The sequence below is a fragment of the Oncorhynchus nerka genome, linkage group LG13 (assembly GCF_034236695.1).
Source record: "Oncorhynchus nerka isolate Pitt River linkage group LG13, Oner_Uvic_2.0, whole genome shotgun sequence".
NCBI lineage: Eukaryota > Metazoa > Chordata > Actinopteri > Salmoniformes > Salmonidae > Oncorhynchus > Oncorhynchus nerka.
In genome coordinates this window covers 63,974-86,500 of record NC_088408.1, presented here as the reverse complement: position 1 = coordinate 86,500, position 22,527 = coordinate 63,974, and the positions used below count along the sequence as shown (strand labels likewise).

General features: G+C 47.2%; 1 protein-coding gene across 3 annotated transcripts in view; it reads left to right on the top strand.

Annotated features, from left to right (window-relative positions):
* tmem214 (transmembrane protein 214) overlaps positions 1-22,527 on the top strand; it is a 90,936-nt gene that overhangs the window by 54,415 nt on the left and 13,994 nt on the right. For all 3 annotated transcript variants that reach the window (XR_010465493.1, XR_010465492.1, XM_065026105.1), the window contains exons 7-15: positions 6,871-6,952; positions 7,505-7,606; positions 10,518-10,659; positions 12,553-12,644; positions 14,351-14,399; positions 17,594-17,701; positions 18,492-18,609; positions 18,697-18,793; positions 18,979-19,147. Coding sequence is in view for 1 of the 3 variants with exons in the window: in XM_065026105.1 (XP_064882177.1) it covers positions 6,871-6,952; positions 7,505-7,606; positions 10,518-10,659; positions 12,553-12,644; positions 14,351-14,399; positions 17,594-17,701; positions 18,492-18,609; positions 18,697-18,793; positions 18,979-19,147 (959 nt within the window). In the remaining 2 variants the exon portion in view is untranslated. The remainder of the gene's footprint in view (positions 1-6,870; positions 6,953-7,504; positions 7,607-10,517; positions 10,660-12,552; positions 12,645-14,350; positions 14,400-17,593; positions 17,702-18,491; positions 18,610-18,696; positions 18,794-18,978; positions 19,148-22,527) is intronic.

Below are 22,527 nucleotides of genomic sequence, written 5' to 3'. Positions count from 1 at the left end.
CATAGTCCCTGTGCCCAAGGAAGCGAAGGTAACCTGCCTAAATGACTACCGCCCCGTAGCACTCACGTCTGTAGCCATGAAGTGCTTTGAAAGGCTGGTCATGGCTCACATCAACACCATTTTTTAAATTTTATTTTATTTCACCTTTATTTAACCAGGTAGGCCAGTTGAGAACACCTTTATTTAACCAGGTAGGCTAGTTGAGAACACCTTTATTTAACCAGGTAGGCCAGTTGAGAACACCTTTATTTAACCAGGTAGTCTAGTTGAGAACACCTTTATTTAACCAGGTAGTCTAGTTGAGAACACCTTTATTTAACCAGGTAGGCCAGTTGAGAACACCTTTATTTAACCAGGTAGTCTAGTTGAGAACACCTTTATTTAACCAGGTAGTCTAGTTGAGAACACCTTTATTTAACCAGGTAGTCTAGTTGAGAACACCTTTATTTAACCAGGTAGTCTAGTTGAGAACACCTTTATTTAACCAGGTAGTCTAGTTGAGAACACCTTTATTTAACCAGGTAGTCTAGTTGAGAACACCTTTATTTAACCAGGTAGTCTAGTTGAGAACACCTTTATTTAACCAGGTAGTCTAGTTGAGAACACCTTTATTTAACCAGGTAGTCTAGTTGAGAACACCTTTATTTAACCAGGTAGTCTAGTTGAGAACACCTTTATTTAACCAGGTAGGCTAGTTGAGAACACCTTTATTTAACCAGGTAGTCTAGTTGAGAACACCTTTATTTAACCAGGTAGGCTAGTTGAGAACACCTTTATTTAACCAGGTAGTCTAGTTGAGAACACCTTTATTTAACCAGGTAGTCTAGTTGAGAACACCTTTATTTAACCAGGTAGGCCAGTTGAGAACACCTTTATTTAACCAGGTAGGCCAGTTGAGAACACCTTTATTTAACCAGGTAGGCTAGTTGAGAACACCTTTATTTAACCAGGTAGGCCAGTCGAGAACACCTTTATTTAACCAGGTAGGCTAGTTGAGAACAGGTTCTCATTTGCAACTGCGACCTGGCCAAGATAAAGCATAGCAGTGTGAACAGACAACAGAGTTACACATGGAGTAAACAATTAACAAGTCAATAACACAGTAGAAAAAAAATGGGCAGTCTATATACAATGTGTGCAAAAGGCATGAGGAGGTAGTAATAATTACAATTTTGCAGATTAACACTAGGGTGATAAATGATCAGATGGTCATGTACAGGTAGAGATATTGGTGTGCAAAAGAGCAGAAAAGTAAATAAATAAATAAAAAAAACAGTATAAAAACAGTATGGGAATGAGGTAGGTGAAAATGGGTGGGCTATTTACCAATAGACTATGTACAGCTGCAGCGATCGGTTAGCTGCTCGGATAGCTGATGTTTGAAGTTGGTGAGGGAGATAAAAGTCTCCAACTTCAGCGATTTTTGCAGTTCGTTCCAGTCACAGGCAGCAGAGTACTGGAACGAAAGGCGGCCAAATGAGGTGTTGGCTTTAGGGATGATCAGTGAGATACACCTGCTGGAGCGTGTGCTACAGATGGGTGTTGCCATCGTGACCAGTGAACTGAGATAAGGCGGAGCTTTACCTAGCATGGACTTGTAGATGACCTGTAGCCAGTGGGTCTGGCGACGAATATGTAGCGAGGGCCAGCCGACTAGAGCATACAAGTCGCAGTGGTGGGTGGTATAAGGTGCTTTGGTGACAAAACGGATGGCACTGTGATAGACTGCATCCAGTTTGCTGAGTAGAGTGTTGGAAGCCATTTTGTAGATGACATCGCCGAAATCGAGGATCGGTAGGATAGTCAGTTTTACTAGGGTAAGCTTGGCGGCGTGAGTGAAGGAGTACCTTGAGCGTGGCTGAGGTGCACCCGAGACCGGCTCGGAAACCAGATTGCACAGCGGAGAAGGTACGGTGGGATTCGAGATGGTCAGTGACCTGTTTGTTGACTTGGCTTTCGAAGACCTTAGATAGGCAGGGCAGGATGGATATAGGTCTATAGCAGTTTGGGTCCAGGGTGTCTCCCCCTTTGAAGAGGGGGGTGACTGCGGCAGCTTTCCAATCCTTGGGGATCTCAGACGATATGAAAGAGAGGTTGAACAGGCTGGTAATAGGGGTTGCGACAATGGCGGCAGATAGTTTCAGAAATAGAGGGTCCAGATTGTCAAGCCCAGCTGATTTGTACGGGTCTAGGTTTTGCAGCTCTTTCAGAACATCTGCTATCTGGATTTGGGTAAAGGAGAACCTGGAGAGGCTTGGGCGAGGAGCTGCGGGGGGGCGGAGCTGTTGGCCGAGGTTGGAGTAGCCAGGCGGAAGGCATGGCCAGCCGTTGAGAAGTGCTTATTGAAGCTTTCGATAATCGTGGATTTATCGGTGGAGACCGTGTTACCTAGCCTCAGTGCAGTGGGCAGCTGGGAGGAGGTGCTCTTGTTCTCCATGGACTTCACAGTGTCCCAGAACTTTTTGGAGTTGGAGCTACAGGATGCAAACTTCTGCCTGAAGAAGCTGGCCTTAGCTTTCCTGACTGACTGCGTGTATTGGTTCCTGACTTCCCTGAACAGTTGCATATCACGGGGCTATTCGATGCTATTGCAGTCCGCCACAGGATGTTTTTGTGCTGGTCGAGGGCAGTCAGGTCTGGAGTGAACCAAGGGCTGTATCTGTTCTTGGTTCTGCATTTTTTGAACGGAGCATGCTTATCTAAAATGGTGAGGAAGTTACTTTTAAAGAATGACCAGGCATCCTCAACTGACGGGATGAGGTCAATGTCCTTCCAGGATACCCGGGCCAGGTTGATTAGAAAGGCCTGCTCACAGAAGTGTTTTAGGGAGCGTTTGACAGTGATGAGGGGTGGTCGTTTGACTGCGGCTCCGTGGCGGATACAGGCAATGAGGCAGTGATCGCTGAGATCCTGGTTGAAGACAGCGGAAGTGTATTTGGAGGGCCAGTTGGTCAGGATGACGTCTATGAGGGTGCCCTTGTTTACAGAGTTAGGGTTGTACCTGGTGGGTTCCTTGATGATTTGAGTGAGATTGAGGGCATCTAGCTTACATTGTAGGACTGCCGGGGTGTTAAGCATATCCCAGTTTAGGTCACCTAACAGAACAAACTCTGAAGCTAGATGGGGGGCGATCAATTCACAAATGGTGTCCAGGGCACAGCTGGGAGCTGAGGGTGGTCGGTAGCAGGCGGCAACAGTTATTTCTGGAGAGGGTAATTTTCAAAATTAGTAGTTCGAACTGTTTGGGTATGGACCTGGAAAGTATGACATTACTTTGCAGGCTATCTCTGCAGTAGACTGCAACTCCGCCCCCTTTGGTAGTTCTATCTTGAAGGAAGATGTTATAGTTGGGTATGGAAATCTCTGAATTTTTGGTGGCCTTCCTGAGCCAGGATTCAGACACGGCAAGGACATCAGGGTTAGCAGAGTGTGCTAAAGCAGTGAGTAAAACAAACTTAGGGAGGAGGCTTCTGATGTTGACATGCATAAAACCAAGGCTTTTTCGATCACAGAAGTCAACAAATGAGGGTACCTGGGGACATGCAGGGCCTGGGTTTACCTCCACATCACCCGCGGAACAGAGAAGGAGTAGTATGAGGGTGCGGCTAAAGGCTATCAAAACTGGTCGCCTAGAGCGTTGGGGGCAGAGGATAAGAGGAGCAGGTTTCTGGGCATGGTAGAATATATTCAGGGCATAATGCGCAGACAGGGGTATGGTGGGGTGCGGGTACAGCGGAGGTAGGCCCAGGCACTGGGTGATGATGAGAGAGGTTGTATCTCTGGACATGCTGGTTGTAATGGGTGAGGTCACCGCATGTGTGGGAGGTGGGACAAAGGAGGTAACAGGGGTATGCAGAGTGGGTCTAGGGGCTCCATTGTGAACTAAAACAATGATAACTAACCTGAACAACAGTATACAAGGCATATTGACATCTGAGAGAGACATACAGCGAGGCATACAGTAATCACAGGTGTTGAATTTGGAAAGCTAGCTAAAAACAGTAGGCGAGGCTAATCCGCTAGCACAACAAACAGCAGGTAAAATGGCGTTGACTAGGCAACGGGGCCGACAGGTAAGACAAACAAGCAGAAAGGAGTACCGTGATTAATGGACAGTCCAGCGTGCGTCAGCTATGTAGCCAAGAGATCAGTGTCCAGGGGGGCAGCGGTGGATGGGCAGGGTGGATGGGCAGGGGGGGCTGGGCTGGCGAGTGTTATCCAGGTTTTTAAAAAACTAACAATGACTAACTAGCTTGTAGCTAGTTAGCTGGTTAGCGTCTGGAGGTTCTTGAGTGTGTCATAAAAATAAGAGTAAAAGTAATAGCGATTCCGTATCACATTGGGTGAGGCAGGTTTCCGGAAGGTATAAACAAATTAAAAATCAAAAAGAGATAGAAAGTAAATGGGGTCAGAGAGTGATTGGGACGCGGTGGTTCAGACGGTTAGCAGGCCTGTGCTAACAAGCTAACAGTTCGTAGGCCCGAGCTAGACAAGGTAGCAATTAGCGGACCGGAGCTTGACAAGCTAGCCGTTAGCAGGCCGAATTAGCAAGCAGGGAGATAGCGAGGGCTAGAGAGTTAACCTTTGGGGGACGTCGCGATGGGGTGAGTCTGTTTATTCCTCTTCATGCGGTGAGCTGGAGATACAGCGATTCAGAATGCTCGCGGGCCTTGGCCAGCAGATGGATCTTTGGCGATGTCGCAGCGGAAAAGCCTGTTGAAACCCCCTCGGACGATTATGTCGGCGGACCAGTCGTGATGGATCGGCGGGGCTCCGTGTCGGCAGTAGAGGGTCCAGGCCAATTGGCAAATTAGGTATTTTTGGACCTCTTCGGCTAGTCGGGAGATGGGCTTAGCTCGAGGCTAGCTCCAGGCTAACTGGTGCTTGCTCTGGGACAGAGACGTTAGCCAGGAGTAGCCACTCGGATTGCAGCTAGCTATTTACGATGATCCGGTATAAAGGTTCAGAGCTTGCGGTAGGAATCCGGAGATGTGGTAGAGAAAAAGCAGTCTGATATGCTTTGGGTAGATGTCGCGCTGGTGTCCTAGTTAGCGTTGAAGACCGCTAGCAGTGGCTAGCTACTAGCTAGTAGCTAGTTAGCTGGCTAGCTTCTGATGAGACTTCCGATTCTAAAGTATAGAAAAAGCAGATCCGTACCACATTGGGTGATGCGGGTTGCAGGAGAGTATATTCAGCCTGTAGTTGGAAAGTGAGATTAAAATATGTACGAAATATATACAGAAAAAAACGAGGAAAAACTATATTTACACTATACAGGACGGGACAAGACAAAACACACGTCCGACTGCTACGCCATCTTGGAATGGCCATGTCGGAAACCCAAGACCCATTCCAAATTCGAATTCCGCCCCAACCAATCCACAGATGACGCAATGTCAATCGCATTTCTCACTGCCCTTTCCCACCTGGACAAAACTAACACCTATGTGAGATTGCTATTCATTGACTACAGCTCAGCGTTCAACACCATAGTGCCCTCAAAGCTCATCACTAAGCTAAGGATCCTGGGACTAAACACATACCTCTGCAACTGGATCCTGGACTTCCTGACAGGCCGCCCCCAGATGGTGAGGGTAGGAACAACACACCCCCCCCCCAATTTTTGGAGCCTTCCTCTGAAACTGCCTTGTCCTGGATGTCGGGAAGTTTGGCCCCAGTGACGTACTGGGTTGTACGCAGTACTCTCTGCAGGTAGCCTAGTGGTTAGCGTTGGGCCAGTAACCGTGAAAGGTTGCTGGATCGAATCCCCGAGCTGACAAGATTAAAGTCATTCTGCCCCTGAGCAAGGAAGTTAACTCGCTGTTCCCCGGGTGCCGAAGACATGAATGTCGATTTAAGGCAGCCCCCCGCAACTCGGATTCTGAGGGGTTGGGTTAAATGCGGAAGACACATTGCCCTCAACTTAATTCAGTTGTACAACTGACTAGGCATCCCCCCCTTTCCCCTTACCCTTACTTTCAGATGTCGAAGTGTTGCCATACCTGGCAGTGATGGGGATCCCGAGTGGCCCTGCGGTCTAAGGCACTGCATCGCAATGTTAGAGGCGTCACTACAGACCCTGGTTCGATTCCAGGGTGTATGACAATCGGCTGTGATTGGGAGTCCCATAGGGCGGCGCACAATTGGCCCAGCGTCGTTAGGGTTTGGCTGGGGTAGGCAGTCATTGTAAATAATAATAATTTGTTCTTAACTGACTTGCCTAGTTAAATACAATAAATTATGCAACTGGTCAGGATGCTCTCGATGGTGCAGCTGTAGAACTTTTTGAGGATCCTGAGGGGGATAGGTTTTGTCGTGCCCTCTTCATGACTGTCTTGGTGTGTTTGGACCATGATAGTTTGTTTATGATGTGGACACCAAGGAACTTGAAACTCTCATCCTGCTCCACTTCATTCCCGTTGATGTTAATGATGGCCTGTTCAGCCCTCCTTTACCTTTAGTCCACAATCAGCTCCTTTGTCTTGCTCACATTGAGGGAGAAGTTGTTGTCCTGGCAGTGACAACCTCCCTATAGGCTGTCAAATCGTTGTCGGTGATCAGGCCTACCACTGTTGTAGTCACAAACTTAATGATGGCGTTGGAGTCATGTGTGAACAGGGAGTACAGAAGGGGACTGAGCACGCACCCCTGAGGGGCCTCAGTGTTGAGGATCAGTGTGGCGGATGTGGTGTTGCCTACCCTTACCACCTGGGGGTGGCCCGTCAGGGTGTCCGGGATCCAGTTTCAGAGGAATGTGTTTAGTCCCAGAGTCCTTAGCTTAATGATGAGCTATAAAGGCACTATGGTGTTTGAACGCTGAGCTGTAGGCAACAATCTTCTCACCTTAAGGATTAACTGTGTGTGTTGCAGTATGGCTGGGTATCATGCTGCCAGTCCTGGGGGTGAAGGCCCTGTCGTCCTACGCCATCGCATACTTGGAAAGACTACTGCTGTAAGTACCTGACCTTAACCCCTACCCTACCTGGAGAGACTGCTGCTGTAAGTACCTGACCTCTAACCCCTACCCTACCTGGGGAGACTACTGCTGTAAGTACCTGACCTCTAACCCCTACCCTACCTGGGGAGACTACTGCTGTAAGTACCTGACCTCTAACCCCTACCCTACCTGGAGAGACTGCTACTGTAAATACTTGACCTCTAACCCCTACCCTACCTGGAGAGACTGCTACTGTAAATACCTGACCTCTAACCCCTACCCTGCCTGGAGAGACTGCTACTGTAAATACCTGACCTCTAACCCCTACCCTGCCTGGAGAGACTGCTGCTGTATATACCTGACCTCTAACCCCTACCCTGCCTGGAGAGACTGCTGCTGTATATACCTGACCTCTAACCCCTACCCTGCCTGGAGAGACTGCTGCTGTATATACCTGACCTCTAACCCCTACCCTACCTGGAGGGGACAGTTGGAGGTGTGGCTGGGTTGAACTTCAATATTACACTGTACTTTGTTTTTGTAAAATGCTGATTTTGTGTTCTCCAGCCTCCATGTTAACCTGACTAAAGGTTTTGGGGTCATGGGACCTAAAGACTTCTTCCCTCTGCTGGACTTCGCCTACATGCCAAAGAATGCCCTGTCACCAAGGTAACGCACACAAGACGCCTGACTGTCTGAATGCCCTGTCACCCAGGTAACACACACACATAGATGCCTGACTGTCTGAAAGCCCTGTCACCCAGGTAACACACACACAAGACGCTTGACTGTCTGAATGCCCTGTCACCAAGGTAACGCACACAAGACGCCTGACTGTCTGAATGCCCTGTCACCCAGGTAACACACACACATAGATGCCTGACTGTCTGAATGCCCCTAGGAGACAGTCTAAAGCAGAATAACTATGTAGATTATCACCACCAATAGGAGACAGTCTAAAGCAGAATAACTATGTAGATTATCACCACCAATAGGAGACAGTCTAAAGCAGAATAACTATGTAGATTATCACCACCAATAGGAGACAGTCTAAAGCAGAATAACTGTAAATTATCACCACCAATAGGAGACAGTCTAAAGCAGAATAACTATGTAGATTATCACCACCAATAGGAGACAGTCTAAAGCAGAATAACTATGTAGATTATCACCACCAATAGGAGACAGTCTAAAGCAGAATAACTATGTAAATTATCACCACCAATAGGAGACAGTCTAACTATGTAGATTATCACCACCAATAGGAGACAGTCTAAAGCAGAATAACTATGTAGATTATCACCACCAATAGGAGACAGTCTAAAGCAGAATAACTATGTAGATTATCACCACCAATAGGAGACAGTCTAACTATGTAGATTATCACCACCAATAGGAGACAGTCTAAAGCAGAATAACTATGTAGATTATCACCACCAATAGGAGACAGTCTAAAGCAGAATAACTATGTAGATTATCACCACCAATAGGAGACAGTCTAAAGCAGCGTAACTATGTAGATTATCACCACCAATAGGAGACAGTCTAAAGCAGAATAACTAGATTATCACCACCAATAGGAGACAGTCTAAAGCAGAATAACTATGTAGATTATCACCACCAATAGGAGACAGTCTAAAGCAGAATAACTATGTAGATTATCACCACCAATAGGAGACAGTCTAAAGCAGAATAACTATGTAGATTATCACCACCAATAGGAGACAGTCTAAAGCAGAATAACTAGATTATCACCACCAATAGGAGACAGTCTAAAGCAGAATAACTATGTAGATTATCACCACCAATAGGAGACAGTCTAAAGCAGCGTAACTATGTAGATTATCACCACCAATAGGAGACAGTCTAAAGTAGAATAACTATGTAGATTATCACCACCAATAGGAGACAGTCTAAAGCAGCGTAACTATGTAGATTATCACCACCAATAGGAGACAGTCTAAAGCAGAATAACTATGTAGATTATCACCACCAATAGGAGACAGTCTAAAGCAGAATAACTATGTAGATTATCACCACCAATAGGAGACAGTCTAAAGCAGAATAACTATGTAGATTATCACCACCAATAGGAGACAGTCTAAAGCAGAATAACTATGTAGATTATCACCACCAATAGGAGACAGTCTAAAGCAGAATAACTATGTAGATTATCACCACCAATAGGAGACAGTCTAAAGCAGAATAACTATGTAAATTATCATCACCAATAGGAGACAGTCTAAAGCAGCTGCAGCATGTCTTAGAGCGCTGTGATACAGCCTGGGATGGAACCGGGTCTGTAGTGCTGTAGTCTCTTAGACCGCTGTGATACAGCCTGGGATGGAACCGGGTCTGTAGTACTGTAGTCTCTTAGATCGCTGTGATACAGCCTGGGATGGAACCGGGTCTGTAGTGATGTAGTCTCTTAGACCGCTGTGATACAGCCTGGGATGGAACCGGGTCTGTAGTGATGTAGTCTCTTAGACCGCTGTGATACAGCCTGGGATGGAACCGGGTCTGTAGTGATGTAGTCTCTTAGACCGCTGTGATACAGCCTGGGATGGAACCGGGTCTGTAGTGATGTAGTCTCTTAGACCACTGTGATACAGCCTGGGATGGAACCGGGTCTGTAGTGATGTAGTCTCTTAGACCACTGTGATACAGCCTGGGATGGAACCGGGTCTGTAGTGATGTAGTCTCTTAGACCGCTGTGATACAGCCTGGGATGGAACCGGGTCTGTAGTGATGTAGTCTCTTAGACCGCTGTGATACAGCCTGGGATGGAACCGGGTCTGTAGTGATGTAGTCTCTTAGACCACTGCTCCACTTGGGAGGCCTCCAGTAGTCGTTAGGGACCAGTCTGTAGCCAGCAGTTACAGGACTAGAGGCTACTATCAATTATTTCCCATTTATTTGTTAATTGTTTGTGGTTTTTAATAGTGACCTTTTGAACAACATACCACAGGTCAGTAGGCTATGTATTTGACCAAACATTTTGAAGAAACAGAGCAATCATGAAAAGTATGAGGGATAATAGTAGTGATCCTAGCAATGCTTTTCCTCTAGTTATTATAATAGTAGTGATTCTAGCAATGCTTTTCCTCTAGTTATTATAATAGTAGTGATTCTAGCAATGCTTTTCCTCCGACATGGACACTTTTTGGCTCCGTTGTTTGAAGTCACCATGAAAATGTTTAGAGGTAACTTGTCTCTGCAGGAAAGAGATGTCTGATTTGGTCTACTTGGATACATATTTGATGGAAAGAGATGTCTGATTTGGTCTACTTGCCAAGCAGAGCTGTTTTATCAAGACACAATTGTCTGTAGTCATGACAACTTTCCCAAAGGATCATGGTGATTTCCTGGTAAAAAGTGGGGGCGCAAAAGTATTTGTTTTTTGGTGAGCAGCTGCTATGTGCTCCGTTACTCCGGCGCCTATGCTCACACCCGTCTCCCAGGCAACGCCATACCAATTTACCTCTCTTCACATTTCACTGAAATAAAACCAAATGTTTAGTGATAGTTGGGGCTCGGTTAAAATAAAAGTTTTATTGTGTGACTGTGTGTGTCTGCGTAGCCTCCAGGAGCAGCTGTGTCGTCTGTACCCTCGTCTGAAGGTGTTGGCTTTTGGGGCGAAGCCCGAGATGACCCTCCACACCTACCTGCCCTCCTTCCTGTCCCGGGCCACGCCCCACTGCCCTGAAGATATGAAGAGAGAGGTAATACACAGGGCACCTGGGAAGTATTCTGACCCCTTTTCCACATTTTGTTAAGTTACAGCCTTATTCTAAAATGGATTAAATACATTTTTTCCCTCATCAATCTACACACAATACCCGATAATGACAAAGCAAAACCAGGTTTTTAGACATTTTTTGCAAATGTATTCAAAAATAAAGACACCTTATTTTCATAAATATTCAGACCCTTTACTATGAGACTTGAAATTGATCTCAGGTGCATCCTGTTTCCATTGATCATCCTTGAGAGGTTTCTACAACTTGATTGGAGTCCACCTGTGGTAAATTAAATTGATTGGACATGATTTGGAAAGGCACGCCTGTCTAAGGTCCCACAGTTGACAGTGCACGTCAGAACAAAAACCAAGTCATTTTGGGGCGGCAGGTAGCCTAGTGGTTAGAGTTTTTGGCCAGTGATTGAATCCCAGAGTTGACAAGGTAAAAATCAGTTCTGCCCCTGAACAGGCAGTTAACCCACTGTTCCTAGGCCGTCATTGTAAATAAGATTTTGTTGTTAACTGACTTGCCTGGTTAAATAAAGGTAAAATAATTGAGGTCATAGGAATTATCCGTAGAGCTCCGAGACAGGATTGTGTCGAGGCACAGATCGGGTTCCAAAACATTTCTGCAGCATTGAAGGTCCTGAAGAACAGTGGCCTCCATCATTCTTAAAATTAGCCACCCTTTGCCTTGATGACAGCTTTGCACACTCTTGGCATTCTGTCAACCAGTTTCATGAGGAATGCTTTTCCAACAGTCTTGAAGGAGTTCCCACATATGCTGAGCACTTGTTTGCTGCTTTTCCTTCACTCTGCAGTTCAATTCATCCCAAACGATCTCAATTGGGTTGAGGTTGGGTGATTGTGGAGGCCAAGTCATCTGATGCAGCACTCCATCACTCTCCTTCTTGGTCAAATAGCCCTTAAACAACCTGGAGGTGTGTGTTGGGTCATTGTCCTGTTGAACAACAAATGATAGTCCCACTAAGCCCAAACCAGATGGGATGGTGTATCACTGCAGAATGCTGTGGTAGCCATGCTGGTTAAGTGTGCCTTGAATTCTAAATAAATCACTGGCAGTGTCACCAGCAAAGCACCATCACACCACCTCCTCCATGCTTCACGGTGGGAACCAAACATGCAGAGATCATCTGTTCACCTACTCTGCATCTCAGACACAGCGGTTGAAACCAAAAATCTCAAATTTGGTCTCATTAGACTAAAGGACAGATTTCCACTGGTCTAATGTCCATTGCTTGTGTTTCTTGGCCCAAGCACGTCTCTTACTATTGGTTTCCTTTGGTAGTGATTTCTTTGCAGCAATTTAGTCTGAACAGTTGATGTTGAGATGTGTCTGTTGTTTGAACTCTGTAGCAATTATTTGGGCTGCAATTCCTGAGGCTGGCAACTCTAATGACCTTATCCTCTACAGCAGAGGGAACTCTGGGTCTTCCTTTCCTGTGGCGGTCCTCATGAGAGACAGTTAACTCTGGGTCTTCCTTTCCTGTGAGAGCCAGTTTCATCATAGCACTTGAGGATTTTTACGACTGCACATGAAGAAACTTAAAGTTCTTGAAATTTTCCAGATTCCAGACCTTCATGTCTTAAAATAATGATGGACTGTCGTTTCTTTCAGCTTTTTTGATCTGTTCTGGCCAAAATATGGACTTGGACTTCTACCAAATAGGGCAACACAATGCCACAGATGTTTAGAGAGGTCAATGTAACATATTATATATCCAGTCTGATTGGAATTAGAAAAGTGTCTTCAACAAATAAAACACACCAAATGTTTTACAAATGATTTGAATGATTATTTGTATGGTTAATGGATAGAGTGTTGTCATGTTCAATACCTTACTCCTCTGTCTAGTTGCTGAGCTCCATGACGGAGTGTCTCTCTGTGGACCATCAGAGTCTGGGGGTGTGGAGACAGCTCTACACCAAACACTTACCACAGTCCAGGTACAACACACACACCGCTCAGAGTCTGGGGGTGTGGAGACCGCTCTACACCAAACACTTACCACAGTCCAGGTACAACACACACACCGCTCAGAGTCTGGGGGTGTGGAGACAGCTGGATATATAACACCAGTCCAGGTACAACACACACACCGCTCAGAGTCTGGGGGTGTGGAGACAGCTGGATATATAACACCAGTCCAGGTACAACACACACACCCCTCAGAGTCTGGGGGTGTGGAGACAGCTGGATATATAACACCAGTCCAGGTACAACACACACACCGCTCAGAGTCTGGGGGTGTGGAGACAGCTGGATATATAACACCAGTCCAGGTACAACACACACACCGCTCAGAGTCTGGGGGTGGGGAGACCGCTGGATATATAACACCAGTCCAGGTACAACACACACACCGCTCAGAGTCTGGGGGTGTGGAGACCGCTGGATATATAACACCAGTCCAGGTACAACACACACACCGCTCAGAGTCTGGGGGTGTGGAGACAGCTGGATATATAACACCAGTCCAGGTACAACACACACACCGCTCAGAGTCTGGGGGTGTGGAGACCGCTCTACACCAAACACTTACCACAGTCCAGGTACAACACACACACCGCTCAGAGTCTGGGGGTGTGGAGACAGCTCTACACCAAACACTTACCACAGTCCAGGTACAACACACACACCGCTCAGAGTCTGGGGGTGTGGAGACCGCTCTACACCAAACACTTACCACAGTCCAGGTACAACACACACACCGCTCAGAGTCTGGGGGTGTGGAGACAGCTCTACACCAAACACTTACCACAGTCCAGGTACAACACACACACCGCTCAGAGTCTGGGGGTGTGGAGACAGCTGGATATATAACACCAGTCCAGGTACAACACACACACCGCTCAGAGTCTGGGGGTGTGGAGACCGCTCTACACCAAACACTTACCACAGTCCAGGTACAACACACACACCGCTCAGAGTCTGGGGGTGTGGAGACCGCTCTACACCAAACACTTACCACAGTCCAGGTACAACACACACACCGCTCAGAGTCTGGGGGTGTGGAGACAGCTCTACACCAAACACTTACCACAGTCCAGGTACAACACACACACCGCTCAGAGTCTGGGGGTGTGGAGACAGCTCTACACCAAACACTTACCACAGTCCAGGTACAACACACACACCGCTCAGAGTCTGGGGGTGTGGAGACAGCTGGATATATAACACCAGTCCAGGTACAACACACACACCGCTCAGAGTCTGGGGGTGTGGAGACAGCTGGATATATAACACCAGTCCAGGTACAACACACACACCGCTCAGAGTCTGGGGGTGTGGAGACAGCTGGATATATAACACCAGTCCAGGTACAACACACACACCGCTCAGAGTCTGGGGGTGTGGAGACAGCTGGATATATAACACCAGTCCAGGTACAACACACACCGCTCAGAGTCTGGGGGTGTGGAGACAGCTGGATATATAACACCAGTCCAGGTACAACACACACACCGCTCAGAGTCTGGGGGTGTGGAGACAGCTGGATATATAACACCAGTCCAGGTACAACACACACACCGCTCAGAGTCTGGGGGTGTGGAGACAGCTGGATATATAACACCAGTCCAGGTGAATACATGTTTGGAGCAACCAGTCTGAAGTAGTGTGCTATAATAAATCTCTGTCTCTCTGTCTCTAGTCTGCTGTTAAACCATCTACTGAAGTCCTGGAACACCCTGCCACCCAAGGTACAATGTTACCATGGTTTCTGCCTCTGTCCCATCTCAATGATGTGTACTGGCTCAGGATTGGCTGGGAGGAAATTAAGTTAATTCTTGGGGAACAATGGCCACGTTCAGTTTACTGTCGGCACCATCATATCCAGTCAATTGTAGTTGGCTGGTGGTGTCCTTTACATCAGTTTGACTACTACTACAGACATGGTATTGTTGTGATGTCATTGTGTGGTTAAATGTCAACATTCTATCATTAACGAACTAGAGGAAATCGGAGAAGTTGATCCCGATTCAATTAACCATCAGAGCTATCCTCCAATCACATTAGACTAATAGTAAAACGTAAGTTAATTAAGATTGGAAACATTGTAACATTGGGCAGTCTTATGGAATACATGTCATTATACACATAAACATGGTTTTATTGCATTTTTACCAGCAGCCAATGGCATCACATCACACAAGGAGCTCTCACCTTTCAAACTTCCCTCCAGGCCATTGTGAACGCTGTAGCATATTATATATCCAGTAAGAGCCAGTTCATTGTGAACGCTATAGCATATTATATATCCAGTAAGAGCCAGGCCATGAGGCTGGGACTGGGCAGGGACGAGGAGCATGATAAACAGCATTCAGGGGACCAGGGGACAATGATAAACAGCATTCAGGGGACAATGATAAACAGCATTCAGGGGACAATGATAAACAGCATTCAGGGGACCAGAGGACAATGATAAACAGCATTCAGGGGACCAGGGGACAATGATAAACAGCATTCAGGGGACCAGGGGACAATGATAAACAGCATTCAGGGGACCAGGGGACAATGATAAACAGCATTCAGGGGACCAGGGGACAATGATAAACAGCATTCAGGGGACCAGAGGACCAGGGGACAATGATAAACAGCATTCAGGGGACCAGGGGACAATGATAAACAGCATTCAGGGGACCAGAGGACCAGGGGACAATGATAAACAGCATTCAGGGGACCAGGGGACAATGATAAACAGCATTCAGGGGACCAGGGGACAATGATAAACAGCATTCAGGGGACCAGAGGACCAGGGGACAATGATAAACAGCATTCAGGGGACCAGGGGACAATGATAAACAGCATTCAGGGGAGCATGATAAACAGCATTCAGGGGACCAGGGGACCAGAGGACAATGATAAACAGCATTCAGGGGACCAGGGGACCAGAGGAGAATGATAAACAGCATTCAGGGGACCAGGGGACCAGGGGACAATGATAAACAGCATTCAGGGGACCAGGGGACAATGATAAACAGCATTCAGGGGACCAGAGGACCAGGGGACAATGATAAACAGCATTCAGGGGACCAGAGGACCAGGGGACAATGATAAACAGCATTCAGGGGACCAGGGGACAATGATAAACAGCATTCAGGGGACCAGGGGACCAGAGGACAATGATAAACAGCATTCAGGGGACCAGAGGACCAGGGGACAATGATAAACAGCATTCAGGGGACCAGGGGACCAGAGGACAATGATAAACAGCATTCAGGGGACCAGAGGACCAGGGGACAATGATAAACAGCATTCAGGGGACCAGGGGACCAGAGGAGAATGATAAACAGCATTCAGGGGACCAGGGGACAATGATAAACAGCATTCAGGGGACCAGAGGACCAGGGGACCAGAGGACAATGATAAACAGCATTCAGGGGACCAGAGGACCAGGGGACAATGATAAACAGCATTCAGGGGACCAGGGGACAATGATAAACAGCATTCAGAGGACCAGGGGACCAGAGGACAATGATAAACAGCATTCAGGGGACCAGGGGACAATGATAAACAGCATTCAGAGGACCAGGGGACCAGAGGACAATGATAAACAGCATTCAGGGGACCAGAGGACAATGATAAACAGCATTCAGGGGACAGTGATAAACAGCATTCAGAGGACCAGGGGACCAGAGGACAATGATAAACAGCATTCAGGGGACCAGAGGACCAGAGGACCAGGGGACCAGAGGACCAGGGGACCAGAGGAGAATGATAAACAGCATTCAGGGGACCAGAGGACCAGGGGACCAGAGGACAATGATAAACAGCATTCAGGGGACCAGAGGAGAATGATAAACAGCATTCAGGGGACCAGGGGAGAATGAGATTTCAACCATAAACCAAAATAAATATACTTTTTCATGAAGTCAAAAACACGTCATGAAGAATACTTCTTAATCTGGATGTGATCTGGTTATATGACGTCCCGACCAAATTTCAACCAGTAAAAGACGTCTTTATCACATCATATTCCCACTGGGACTAGTTTCATCTGGACAAACAAATGGTTGCTTAGCAACCTGACAACAATGTGATCTATGGAGAAAAAATAGTTCCAATATTTGGAGGATAGCTGTGAGGGTTTATCCAATCAGATCCTCTGATCTCTAAGGCATTAATAACAGAATGGAGGATAGCTGTGAGGGTTTATCCAATCAGATCCTCTGATCTCTAAGGCATTAATAACAGAATGGAGGATAGCTGTGAGGGTTTATCCAATCAGATCCTCTGATCTCTAAGGCATTAATAACAGAATGGAGGATAGCTGTGAGGGTTTATCCAATCAGATCCTCTGATCTCTAAGGCATTAATAACAGAATGGAGGATAGCTGTGAGGGTTTATCCAATCAGATCCTCTGATCTCTAAGGCATTAATAACAGAATGGAGGATAGCTGTGAGGGTTTATCCAATCAGATCCTCTGATCTCTAAGGCATTAATAACAGAATGGAGGATAGCTGTGAGGGTTTATCCAATCAGATCCTCTGATCTCTAAGGCATTAATAACAGAATGGAGGATAGCTGTGAGGGTTTATCCAATCAGATCCTCTGATCTCTAAGGCATTAATAACAGAATGGAGGATAGCTGTGAGGGTTTATCCAATCAGATCCTCTGATCTCTAAGGCATTAATAACAGAATCGTATTTTTTTTAATCTTCAAATATAAAACAGTCTCTTTGGCAAATGCCACCATAGGACCTTAGTCCAGGGCTAAGAAAAGGCCTGAAGTAGGCTACAAGGAGTGGAATGTTAGCTAAACAGACTGGTACGCAGACTAGTTTAGGGCTGCTTGTCCTCTACTGCGGGAAGTGGAGCGATAAGACTTGGTTTTTATTGAAATTGTGTTGCATTATAGTTTGTTAATAAAGCTTTATTGTGTTTCTGGTAGTTGCGCGGTTGGCTGCAGGAGACTGTCCAGTCATTCAGAGTGACCAATGAGGAGCTGAGAGACACTGCTAACTCTGCTGACCTACAGGACTGTAACAAGCTCTGTCACGTGAGATACAACACTTCATTTACAAACAGAAATCACAAAGCAGCAACCTTCAGAATGCCTTTAAAAAGGGCTAAAAGCTTTTAGGAAACATTTAAATAAGACTGTCACTCCCCTTCTAATTCTTCTGCCTCGCTTCCCCCTACCTCCTCCCTACCTCGCTACCCCCTCCCTACCTCGCTACCCCCTCCATACCTCGCTTCCCCCTCCCTACCTCGCTTCCCCCTCCCTACCTCGCTTCCCCCTCCCTACCTCGCTTCCCCCTCCCTACCTCGCTACCCCCTCCATACCTCGCTTCCCCCTCCCTACCTCGCTTCCCCCTCCCTACCTCGCTTCCCCCTCCCTACCTCGCTTCCCCCTCCCTACCTCGCTTCCCCCTCCCTACCTCGCTTCCCCTTCCCCCTCCCTACCTCGCTTCCCCCTACCCCCTCCCTACCTCCTTCCCCCTACCCCCTCCCTACCTCCTTCCCCCTACCCCCTCCCTACCTCCTTCCCCCTACCCCTCCCTCCCTACCTGCTTCCCCCTACCCCCTCCCTACCTCCTTCCCCCTCCCTACCTCGCTTCCCCCTCCCTACCTCGCTTCCCCCCTCCCTACCTCGCTTCCCCCCCTCCCTACCTCGCTTCCCCCCTCCCTACCTCGCTTCCCCCCTCCCTACCTCGCTTCCCCCTCCCTACCTCGCTTCCCCCTACCCCCTCCCTACCTCCTTCCCCCTACCCCCTCCCTACCTCCTTCCCCCTACCCCCTCCCTACCTCCTTCCCCCTACCCTGCCTGTCCTCTCTCCTGCCTGTAGTGTCTCCAGTTGAAGATGTCAGGACGAGGTTTCCCCTGGTCCAGACTCTTTATGGCTTTACTGGTGTTTGCTGCCGGGTTCATTACACACGACATCCGATCCCGTGGCTCCTTCACAGGTACCCCACACACACACACACACACACACACACACACACACACACACACGTGCAACTGTTAACCAATCTGACTGTGTGTGTGTGTAGACTCAGCCACAGCGAGCTATCTCCACAGTTCAGGGGTGATGGGAGTGTCTCAACAGGCCTGGAGCAAAGTCACCCTCTACTCACAACAGGGCTTCAGGTAACCTCTAACCCCTGACTAACCCAGGAAGTCATGTTTACTCATCATCACGGGCCGCATTTACAAATGACTTTAATGAATTTGTCGGTCAGTTATTTAAAAATATACGTCCATTATCATTTGTGTTCTTTAAGGCTTTAGACATTCTCTGTGTAGACTGAAGTCATTTTGTGCCGTGTGTGTAGCTGGCTGGATACCAACACTCCCTACTACTACTCAGAGGGTGTCCGTGTGTTGAGTCCGGTACTGGAGCAGACCTGGGAGAGAACTAAAGATGCTGCCATCTACATCTCACAACTCACAACACAATTCATTGACTGGATCAATCACAACACACCCCTACTAGTAGAACGGGTAAGACACACACATTGTTGTATTGTTGGTGGTGAATGTGGTGATGCCGTTTGGTGTTGATGCCGTTTGGTGTTGATGCCGTTTGGTGTTGATGCCGTTTGGTGTTGATGCCGTTTGGTGTTGATGCCGTTTGGTGTTGATGCCGTTTGGTGTTGAATGTGTTGATACCGTTTGGTGTTGATACCGTTTGGTGTTGATACCGTTTGGTGTTGATGCCGTTTGGTGTTGATGCCGTTTGGTGTTGATGCCGTTTGGTGTTGATGCCGTTTGGTGTTGATGCCGTTTGGTGTTGATGCCGTTTGGTGTTGATGCCGTTTGGTGTTGATGCCGTTTGGTGTTGATGCCGTTTGGTGTTGATGCCGTTTGGTGTTGATGCCGTTTGGTGTTGATGCCGTTTGGTGGTGAATGTGGTGATACCGTATGGTGGTGAATGTGGTGATACCGTATGGTGGTGAATGTGGTGATACCGTATGGTGGTGAATGTGGTGATACCGTATGGTGGTGAATGTGGTGATACCGTTTGGTGGTGAATGTGTTGATACCGTATGGTGGTGAATGTGTTGATACCGTATGGTGGTGATACCGTATGGTGGTGAATGTGTTGATACCGTTTGGTGGTGAATGTGGTGATACCGTATGGTGGTGATACCGTTTGGTGTTGATACCGTATGGTGGTGAATGTGGTGATACCGTTTGGTGGTGAATGTGGTGATACCGTATGGTGGTGAATGTGGTGATACCGTATGGTGGTGAATGTGTTGATACCGTATGGTGGTGAATGTGGTGATACCGTATGGTGGTGAATGTGTTGATGCCGTTTGGTGGTGATACCGTATGGTGGTGAATGTGGTGATACCGTATGGTGGTGAATGTGTTGATACCGTATGGTGGTGATACCGTATGGTGGTGAATGTGTTGATACCGTATGGTGGTGAATGTGGTGATACCGTATGGTGGTGAATGTGTTGATACCGTATGGTGGTGAATGTGTTGATACCGTATGGTGGTGAATGTGGTGATACCGTATGGTGGTGAATGTGGTGATACCGTATGGTGGTGAATGTGTTGATACCGTATGTTGGTGAATGTGTTGATACCGTATGGTGGTGAATGTGTTGATACCGTTTGGTGGTGAATGTGTTGATACCGTTTGGTGGTGAATGTGGTGATACCGTTTGGTGGTGAATGTGGTGATACCGTATGGTGGTGATACCGTATGGTGGTGAATGTGTTGATACCGTATGGTGGTGAATGTGGTGATACCGTATGGTGGTGAATGTGGTGATACCGTATGGTGGTGAATGTGTTGATACCGTTTGGTGGTGAATGTGGTGATACCGTATGGTGGTGAATGTGGTGATACCGTATGGTGGTGAATGTGTTGATACCGTATGGTGGTGAATGTGGTGATACCGTATGGTGGTGAATGTGGTGATACCGTATGGTGGTGATACCGTATGGTGGTGAATGTGGTGATACCGTATGGTGGTGAATGTGGTGATACCGTATGGTGGTGAATGTGTTGATACCGTATGGTGGTGAATGTGGTGATACCGTATGGTGGTGATACCGTATGGTGGTGAATGTGGTGATACCGTATGGTGGTGAATGTGGTGATACCGTATGGTGGTGATACCGTATGGTGGTGAATGTGGTGATACCGTATGGTGGTGAATGTGGTGATACCGTATGGTGGTGATACCGTATGGTGGTGATACCGTATGGTGGTGAATGTGGTGATACCGTATGGTGGTGAATGTGGTGATACCGTATGGTGGTGAATGTGGTGATACCGTATGGTGGTGATACCGTATGGTGGTGAATGTGTTGATACCGTATGGTGGTGAATGTGTTGATACCGTATGGTGGTGAATGTGTTGATACCGTTTGGTGGTGAATGTGTTGATACCGTTTGGTGGTGAATGTGTTGATACCGTTTGGTGGTGAATGTGGTGATACCGTTTGGTGGTGAATGTGGTGATACCGTATGGTGGTGAATGTGTTGATACCGTTTGGTGTTGATACCGTTTGGTGGTGAATGTGGTGATACCGTTTGGTGTTGATACCGTTTGGTGGTGAATGTGTTGATACCGTTTGGTGGTGAATGTGTTGATACCGTTTGGTGGTGAATGTGGTGATACCGTATGGTGGTGAATGTGGTGATACCGTATGGTGGTGAATGTGGTGATACCGTATGGTGGTGAATGTGTTGATACCGTATGGTGGTGAATGTGGTGATACCGTATGGTGGTGATACCGTATGGTGGTGAATGTGGTGATACCGTATGGTGTTGATACCGTATGGTGGTGAATGTGGTGATACCGTATGGTGGTGAATGTGGTGATACCGTATGGTGTTGATACCGTATGGTGGTGAATGTGGTGATACCGTATGGTGGTGAATGTGGTGATACCGTATGGTGGTGAATGTGTTGATACCGTATGGTGGTGAATGTGGTGATACCGTATGGTGGTGAATGTGGTGATACCGTATGGTGGTGAATGTGGTGATACCGTATGGTGGTGAATGTGGTGATACCGTATGGTGGTGAATGTGGTGATACCGTATGGTGGTGAATGTGTTGATACCGTTTGGTGGTGAATGTGTTGATACCGTTTGGTGGTGAATGTGTTGATACCGTTTGGTGGTGAATGTGGTGATACCGTTTGGTGGTGAATGTGGTGATACCGTATGGTGGTGAATGTGGTGATACCGTATGGTGTTGATACCGTTTGGTGGTGAATGTGGTGATACCGTTTGGTGTTGATACCGTTTGGTGGTGAATGTGTTGATACCGTTTGGTGGTGAATGTGTTGATACCGTTTGGTGGTGAATGTGGTGATACCGTATGGTGGTGAATGTGGTGATACCGTATGGTGGTGAATGTGGTGATACCGTATGGTGGTGAATGTGGTGATACCGTATGGTGGTGAATGTGTTGATACCGTATGGTGGTGAATGTGGTGATACCGTATGGTGGTGATACCGTATGGTGGTGATACCGTATGGTGGTGAATGTGGTGATACCGTATGGTGTTGATACCGTATGGTGGTGAATGTGGTGATACCGTATGGTGGTGAATGTGGTGATACCGTATGGTGTTGATACCGTATGGTGGTGAATGTGGTGATACCGTATGGTGGTGAATGTGGTGATACCGTATGGTGGTGAATGTGTTGATACCGTATGGTGGTGAATGTGGTGATACCGTATGGTGGTGAATGTGGTGATACCGTATGGTGGTGAATGTGGTGATACCGTATGGTGGTGAATGTGGTGATGGCGTATGGTGGTGAATGTGGTGATGGCGTATGGTGGTGAATGTGGTGATACCGTATGGTGGTGAATGTGGTGATACCGTATGGTGGTGAATGTGGT